This window comes from Myzus persicae, unplaced genomic scaffold (genome assembly GCF_001856785.1).
Source record: "Myzus persicae strain clone G006 unplaced genomic scaffold, MPER_G0061.0, whole genome shotgun sequence".
Taxonomy (NCBI): domain Eukaryota; kingdom Metazoa; phylum Arthropoda; class Insecta; order Hemiptera; family Aphididae; genus Myzus; species Myzus persicae.
Genome location: NW_019103867.1, coordinates 283,318 through 293,109, shown reverse-complemented (window position 1 = coordinate 293,109; position 9,792 = coordinate 283,318). Strand labels below are relative to the sequence as shown.

Genomic DNA, 9,792 nt, shown 5'->3' with positions numbered 1-9,792 from the left:
TTTTGGCAGAATTTCGAATGGGGCACCCGTAGGTTTCTGCCATGCCCCGGGGGTGGGGGATGGCAGCACTTGCTCTCCGGTCACCGCGACTTGTCCGGAGAAAAATGCCGCCCGGTGGCCGAGGATCGAACCGCGACCGGCTGCGTCGCAGCGGAAGAGTCAGACCACTCGGTCACCTCGTCCCCCTATAAAATATTATTATAATATGAAACAGCACAATATTATACTTTCTCATTTTTTCAGTAAATTTTTGTTTTTTTACAGCGATAGTACTATATTATCTAAATCTCATTTACCCTATAAATCGTAATTTCGGATCGCTTGACTTTAAGTCATTATAAATGTATTTCTATATACTAATTAGTAAAATGGATGTGCGATTCATGACGTCCATCTGGGCGTAAACCATGATCAGTACGATCGATGTTGCACGCACGAGGGAGGTGTAAGATCGCAGGGGACATATATTTGCAGCGAAAAGTGATGGGGAACAAAATGGACATTAAATTATAGCTGTTTGTGGGGATGTTTTTTTTTCGTCTAAGTCGGGTTGGAAACAAAATGGAATTGCTCACAGTAAATTTTGGGGTTTTTTTCTATAATCTAATTTGCGAACTTGTTTTATTTCATACTCACAGGAAAAGAGGAAAAAACCCTAATAATATAATCAATTTGCTGGATATGAAGGGTGTTTCCTATATATTCCATACACATTTTAAGAATGGTCTCTTGCCGGAATGTAAAATCAAAAACATATTTTAGACTTAGCGAACGTGAGGGATTTTTAAGAGTAATTACGGGATATCTCCATAACTTATATAACTACTATCATACGACATTTAACATCTAACATGTCTATATAACTTTAATGATAAGTTCATAAATAATTATTTCAATAAAAATAGATTCCATAAAAAAACCGTCTTCAGATAATCTTACGATAATCGCCGTGTGACATATTATCTAACCAAGAGTTTGGAGAAAGAAATTCACACTGTGTAATTTATTTCTATGTCTAAAGCTAAACGATCACGTATTATGTCTTTAAAAAATCTCTCATTCATAAAATGCAAAACCATAGATTTTCCATTCCATTCACGGCCACGCGAGATCACCGCGAGTCACAGTTTGTATTGAACACTCAGAAACACCCTGTATATAAAATCATATGCTGTCGCGATAACTATAATAATATACGATTATTATTTATTATTATTATTATGCAGCACTTACTGATGACTGGTGATTTGACGTTTTGTCGGTTTTGAACATATCAATCCACAGCCACTCCGAAAAGCCGTTATACCGTCAGACAGAAATATTGTTGTTCTTATTATTCGAAGAAAGACAAAGGATAAACGGATATCGTGTACAATTTATCATTTACTTTTCAAGAACAGAACAAGAGAAATTATTTCCTTGTATAACAATACTGTACGATGGAAATGCGTTTAATAAATATAATAAACGATTGTGATTCCGCGTTTTCCTATAGAGACTCGGGCTCGTTTTATTTGTTTATTTCACACTACAAGTTTTTTTATTTTATTTTTATATATACGTATAAGTTCAATAATTTTTTAAGCCGTGTATGCGTTTATATTATGTTATTTTTTTTCATAACGTCCCACATGTGTACATAGAGTTTCCGTCCGAGCTGCGACACGCGCAAAGTAAAACGTTCTGTACAAGTGTGTACCTATACAATGATCAATGTTGCGTGTGCGTTTAGAAGACACATAAGACTATTACGTGCGTAAGCTATAGGTGCGTATGGTCGTACTATATGAGCGTTGTAATTATTTTTCGGTCCGTCGTGTGATTATATTTTACATTGCCATATTATTGTTATTATTTCCAACTCAAATACATCGTAATCGATCGATTGAAATAAATAAGCGAGTGCGGGGATCACTGAACAATATTGTTATATGTGGCTACAATTTCTACGGACCTATCCATTTTTTTTCAGCCAGTATGCGTGTTCTCGGCAAAGGTAAAGTGGCCAAATTTCACTAGATAATATTAAAATGTAATATCATGTAAAAATACTAAATTATTAAAATACGACCTCGATATCTATTAATAATGTATTCCGTGTAATGACTTTATTTAAAATTAAACAAAAAAAAAAAAATATGAATAAAATTATACCTTAAAAAATCAAAAACAAAAAATTAAAATTATATTAGGTATTAGAATATTAAAAATTATTTTATAAGGACTGCAAAAAGCATATCGCAAATTATATTATATATACTTACAATAAAAGTTAGACTTGTCAAAGTTTTACAATATTACTTATCAATGAACTAAATAATAACATTGGGTTTGTAATAGCTATAACCCTAAAATTGTTTAAGGGTCTCTATATATTTATTTGAGCTGAAAAATTTCAAGATATGTCAATTTCATTGTATTATAAAACCATCGTTAATTTTTTTTACGATTATCGTTTTTTTTTTTTTTTTTTGGACGAATTGACCTTGTCAATATAGTATAATATGTGTACGTGTTTTATACTTTACGATTAAAACTAGTCGATTCGTTTAAAACGAAAAACCCATTAAAACCATTTCACACGTATGAAAAATGAATATTTTTATGCTGTTTCAATGTGTACAAAACGTGTTAGAATATAATATAAAACACTACAGTTATTTGATTACTATTTACTTATTAATATTGTGAAACGAGAGACGCTTTTACTAATTTGTTTTTTAGCACCTTATACCTAATACCTTGTATAATTATTATTCATATTAAAAACACTATTAAACACTGGTAAACACTTATACACCATAACTGCAGCTAGTAGTGCAGCGTTATAATATAATATATTCTATACAATAACACTATTTTATGATAATATTATTATACGCCTGACACTACTGCAGTATTCATATTTCATATAGTATTAAAATATTATGACTGAGTCTTAAGTTAGCGTTATGGTGAACACAAACATTTGAGCATTCCACGTACTTAACTAAAAAAATAATACTTTAACAATAATAATTATCATCATCATCATTATCATCATAATAATACTACACACGACTACAACACGGGCTGTTGATGCGCTGTCTTAAAATTAATTAAAAATTAGTATAGTTGTTCGTAAGTTAGACAATCACGTGCTGTAACATTCGTACATTTTTCCGTTACACCGACACAGCCGAACTTTAATACTTAAGAATTTTGATACACTCGTTAGTTTAATCAAATAAACCACTCCACATGGGTACGTGAGTTGTTTAAGATGATCACTTCAGTAATAACGAATGTGAAACAGTTTGCTCATAAGGGTTTTATTTTTATTCATTTCACGTCGGGACGTATACATTACCGACAATTTATTGTTTAAAATATAAATAAACTGCAGTTCTCTTGCAGTTTGACATTTTTTTCTGAAATGTTTTGACGACTTTTACTAATTAAATAAGTTGAAAACTCTTGATAACTAAAATATTATTACATTTTACCAATATAATCTTTATATCATTGTATGACTTTTTTTAAAGTTGTATACAGAGCAGATAACGTATACTTCATTTGATTATATGCACTATTGATCTTATCTCGTTATTATTCGTAAGCACTGTTCAAGCAATAATTTGTGTAATATTAAAATAAGTTCCCTACAATTTTCTTAATTTTTCTTTATTCAAATTATAGAATATTTTACAAGTATTTACTTAAATAAAATAAATTCAGATTTGCGGGTTTTTTTTAGGAAAAATTAGTTTAATGTAATTCAAAAAATAACTCAACTAATTACCATTTTTGCATATAAACAATATATGTTATATAACAATGGCAATAATGATAATAAATCCACTTCCATAATACCTAATAATAATATAGTCCTTTTGTGAGCGGATGAGCTAGAACAGTTACTTAATGCAAACAAGATAAATTATTGTTTCCGTTTTCCGCCAAAGTACAGGTAAAGTTTCATTATATGGATTTTGATAACCCCTAACGGTCGAAAATATCCACCATTGTAATATTATCAATAATGCACCATCCTATTTTAGTTAACTCTGTGGAGATTAAAGAAAACTATTAAATTGATATTTAGTAGCGCTGCAGCATGTGGTCAATTAATTTTAGAGATTGTAATATTCTAGTAACACCATCAATCCACTATTTCATATGCATGATAGTTCTATATAATATGCAATTGGGAAATAAATTTTCTTCTATTCCAATAACAGCTTTCAACTTAAAAATATTGATTTATATTGATGTATATCTTGAATCGATTAGGTATATAATTATATTTAAAAGTTTTAAAACAAATCAACTTTCCCATATTATTTTTCTAATAGTTTTGAAATTAAATGTATGCATCGTTTGCAAAATATTTACTTTAGCAAATACTTAATAAAATATTATACTCATAAGATGTCTTGTAGACACACACCGTATGGCGTATTACGAGGTTAGCTGTAACGAAAGGGTGGGTTTTTCTCAATATCGTTTTTTCCATCAATTAGGCGTCAGTATATTAATTAGGTTATTGTGTACATTGTTTGTTGTGCTTTCATGTATAGTGATGATATTACGCTAATCTCACATATTGAAATCTTTAATATTGGGATGCACCTTATAGAGTATATGAAATTAAATATTAAGTATTGAGAAGCTATAGGTGATTCACTGATTCAGAACAATACATTTTAATGACTTATTTAAAAAATAAAATAAAATAATATTTATTTATTTTAATATAATCATTTCTTATTCAACCAGTCGACCTCTTTATTGGACACAAGACACAACCTTAATAACTCTCAACGCTATTATTATTCATTTATTATTCATTGCGTGCGAATAACAATGCAAGTAACAATTTAATATCGGATTCCTTTAATTGCAATTTATAAACCACTTAACCACATCAGTTAATTCAAACCTTTGTCAACTTTACTTTCATAAATTTAATTACCTACTTACATAATAAATTATAATTGTTAATTAATTAATTGACGTTAATTGACATGTTAGAAAAAAATCAAACTTATAAATTGTAAACCCGAGTATATAAAATAATGAATATAATATAACAGACTTATCAACAGCTATAATTTGTTATTTCAAGTTAAAATGGAGTAATTGGGTATACTCTTTAATATATTATATAAATATTCTATCTAATTAATATGAACATTGAACATGTGTTATTTTGTTGGTAAACATTGAACATTACTAATAAAGTGTACCTATTTTTGTTTAAAACTTAAAATCAAAACACATTATTGTAATTATTATTTGGTTTTAATAAATTAAATTGTTTTGCTAACATATTTCCAAAGATCTCATTATTTATGATATTGAGTAATGTGCCACCATCCATAGTGCATATAACGTTATAGGTCATTAAAATTACTGATTGCAAATTCAAAATTGTGTAAATTGACTTTAGAACAATATCTATATATTATATGATGGATATTCGGGCCAAAGTGTAATTTCGTATAATTTTATTTATATTTCTGTAATTATTAGAAATATCACCATTCAGCAAAAACTAAATATTTGTTTAATTTATCGTAACCGACAAAAATATGACTATAATAATATCTTATAATATTGTTTTGTTTAAGTTTCTCTGTTTGTATGATAAATAATTGGTAAATAAAGATATTCGATTATTAATAATTTATATACGATGTTAGTATTCGCTTAGGTTAATTTAGTTGGAAAATATTATCATGTTTGCATTTGCGTTTTAATGGTTAGCAAGATCGCAATCGGATCAATATTGTATCTTTCTTCAGTCATGAGTCGTTTATATTATTTAATGTACAATTGAAATAATATTACCGATTATGTATTGTAATACAAAAACGTATAGTATATTGTTAAACAAATTTCAACCATAAAGTATTTATAGCGATGGACCTAAGTTTTTTTTTAGGTTTTTTTTTATACTGGATGATTACCAAGTTTTTAATATTTTTGACGTAGGTAAACCTGTCTGTAGTTTTGCGTTTCGATAAGCTTTTATAAAATTTGAATTTCTAACTGTCACCGTGTCATTTACCTTTCGCATTATTACTGACGGAGCTTAAGCCGAAATCGGCAGTTGGAATGAAAGAAAAGAAATATAATATAATAATATATTAGTATGTAGGTGCTCGGCCGCAAATGTTGTACACACGTCTGATGTTTACCTCTTAAATGGATTCTATGGATTCTTTCTGTTGGCAAACGGCGGCCTACTTAGGTAGGTACCCACGTGTAAGAAAACAAAAACAAAACTGTACGTTGTTTACGCGCCGTTTGCTTTGGTTACTTATTATTTTTTCTCGGACTAACGACAAAACCGTGTTTGCGCAAAAAAGTCCGTTTGGATAGGGTTGGAGTGCCTTTATAAAGAGGTAGGTGTACCTACAAATCTCGGCATAATGCGTGTCTTTTGAGCCGAAAACCGAATTTCCCGCAACGAACATAATAACGCACCGGGGCTTTGTTGTGTGCGGCTGTGCTCACCTGCTTGGTTTTTCGTTTTTCATTTATTTATTTTTCTCGTCCCCCTCTCTTGTTGTTGTTGTTGTTGTTGAATGTGCGCGTGTGCGTGTGTGCATGTGTGTGCAGGCGTACGTGTCAACGTAACCCGAAGAAATATGAAAACTTCTTGTTCGCCAGACGGGAATTTATACTTTCCGCCGGTTACATTATGTGCACACGTCTCGCTCCTATTGCATTATGCATTCACACCCGTAGCCTTTCCACATTACAAACAACACACACACATTCCATGTCCCTGACGTATATCATCATTATTATTTGTGATGTACACACACGCGCACACAGAAACCTATTTACTTGGACTTTTGCTGACCATCACGTGGCACTTGTACATAATATTATGAACAACAATAACAAATCCGCTGGAATATTGGTCAACACTGCATCATCAATCTAATATACATATTTTATTTCTTCATTCATCCGTCAGTGAAAATGCAGATTGGATTTTTAACAAAGTTAAGACAATTATTATTATGAGATTCAACTCTAGTGAGATTGCAAGGACTACTACAACTAAAGTTGTAAGGTACTCAATCGTTACATATCACATAGGTATAAAATATAATAATGTGTACAATATTGTTCGTCCAGCCCGCGCAAGTACCTACTAGTAAAATCGATAGAAATATGTAACATCCATGGTCAAATATTATGCACAACGTACTGAATAGTGTTACATTTGAAATGAAATCGTAGTGGGGTGTGTTATTGTAAGCATTATTAGGACTTGAATTTGGTTGCATTTCAATGATTTTGGTTTTTAATAAATATATTGCTACCTGGATGAAATTCATAAATAAACTTAAACGAATGAAATATCAAAATATCAAATGTTTTCGTGCAAATTTACTATTTAATGATTTCCTTTTTAATTCGTAGTTCATATCAATACGGGTTTTAATTATAATATGCAAATGAAGATCGAAGGAAGTTAAACATAAAGATATTTAAGGAATTTATACTTCAAAGGTACTTCCATACCCGGTTTATAGTACAACTATGATCTACGAATACATTGTAAATTTATTGTAGATGAGAAAAGTAGATAATATTAATGCATTAAAATGATATGAAACATATTATTTTTGGGCCATTTAAGTTCGAGTCCTATTGATAAAAGATAATGTAACATAAATTCGGGTAAATCCATGTATTGAAGGATGGGAATAGACATTCATCACAGTTGTGACATGGTAAGAACACGCTGCAGTATACGTCGGCGTAGTACTATAATACTACCGCTGGGTATATGGAAATTTGGTTTTTTTTTTATTTAGTTTCGAAATTACTGTACTTATGATTTGCTCACTACGACGCTGAATGCGGTGAAAAGTTTGTCCCAGCGCCTGTGGTATGCCGTGTGCAACCATAAATTAACACCACGGTATACTCAGAAAGTCCCATTAAATCTTCCCGGAAAGTCAAATATATATACACACATTATATTACATAATAATATTCAAGTTTTATGCACGATTTATTATATCAAAATTCGGTAACATTTAGTTCATGGAAGAAACCTTATACTGGCGTAGTGTATGTGAGCCCCGAAGTGTTCGTTCCTTGTATTGTAATATTATTATTTTTTAAGTGTTTGAGGAAAATTCGTCGCTTGTAATATATTATTACCATGTAGTTATTTATCCACAGTTATTAACAGAGTAAAGATTACATCTTGTCATCTCGGCACTAGCATATTGTTATATACTTATATACATAATACATTATATTAATATATTAATTAGATATGTGTATAATTCACAGTGGTCGCGAGGAACGTTTCAAATATTTTGGTGATTGGCGGGTTTTAGTTAACTCATCTACCTTTATCATAATATAATTTTATACTTTATTATCATAAGTAAAAAGGACTTAAAAACATCTCCCTTCGATCACTATAAATATTTATAAGTAAATATTGTTTTGATTTTTTTCATACAATATTGAAATATTATTCGTTTAAACAATACGGGGAAAAAACCAAAATGTTTTATTGAGTTATTTATACTCACACAATGCATAAACAAGTAATAACAGTAACAATTAATGCTTTTTACCGTTTATTTCATGAATAGCCAAGACACTGTCTGATATTTGTATAATGTAGTGTAGTGAATCGGTAAACACAATATTATTGGTAGGAAATATTCGCCAAATATACTACCAAACCTATAAACACATTAATTAGTGGTAAAGTGTATTTAATGGTTTTTTTTTCAATCTATGTACAGTAGACAGTAGTTCCATAAAAGTTGTTTTAGGTAGGTATCAAATTTAAAGTATAAATATATTCTCATAACTTCTGAAATATGTTTAAGGAAGATATAATTTTTTCCGGGGAGACTCGAGGCTCTCCTCCTATTTGCGCCTACATTTAAGTAAGTACCAACCTGTATAATGTCGAGTAGTGTATCAAGTTTGTATCCGCTATGAAATATTACATTTTGAAAAATCTCGAGACTGTTGGTTTTTTACGATAAAAATCGCACGCGTTGGTGTAGGTGTATTCGAATAACGGTTATTAAAATGGGATATAATAATATCTCAGAGAATAATAATTTACGAGCAAGATATTAACGGAAAAAGAAAATTACAATAACTTTAAATAATGGGTTGTGATAATAAAATAATATTATGAGTTAGGGTATTGTAAGTATAGTTATATGAAAACAATAAATAGCGCTTTTGTGGTACCTATTGAGTTGAAGGTTTTCAATTTTCACGAGATTAAGCATTGATTAAATATTCATAACACTTATGAATACAATTATATTATAACCTTTTACGAGCACACAATATTAACTGAATAATTCATTAACAACGATTCCTTTTTCATATTCATAATAATTATGATACTCGTATATAGGTACACCACTGTCCACTATATTATAGGTAGGTGTTGCATTAAATAATTAATATAGTTATCGGATAATGTTTGAGTTACTTACCTATAATAGTTATTTACAAATGAAAACGGATTATCGAAAAGCTACGAAATCAAGCAAATCAACCCACCCCGTGATGTAATGCGATAGGCAACTGCAGGTGTTAAAATATAGGTGCGTTCACAATACTTTTTCGCAGCAATCAGCTGACAATAATATTTCACCAGGCTGATTCTATTGCACGTATTATTTTGAATAACATTCGAGTACTTGGCTATAATATAATGATAATCGAATAATTTGTGTGGTGCAATGGAGAGCTCGATATAAAACGATGACTGTGCATTTGAGTAAAAAAACCCCT

General features: G+C 30.2%; 1 protein-coding gene across 1 annotated transcript in view; it reads left to right on the top strand.

The window, feature by feature from the left end:
• The first annotated feature begins 1,723 nt into the window (after positions 1-1,723).
• Positions 1,724-9,792, top strand: part of LOC111035653 (eye-specific diacylglycerol kinase) — a 233,386-nt gene continuing 225,317 nt past the window's right edge. The window contains exon 1 of the mRNA XM_022317351.1: positions 1,724-1,996. Coding sequence (XP_022173043.1) covers positions 1,932-1,996 — 65 coding nt within the window. The 5' untranslated portion in view covers positions 1,724-1,931. The remainder of the gene's footprint in view (positions 1,997-9,792) is intronic.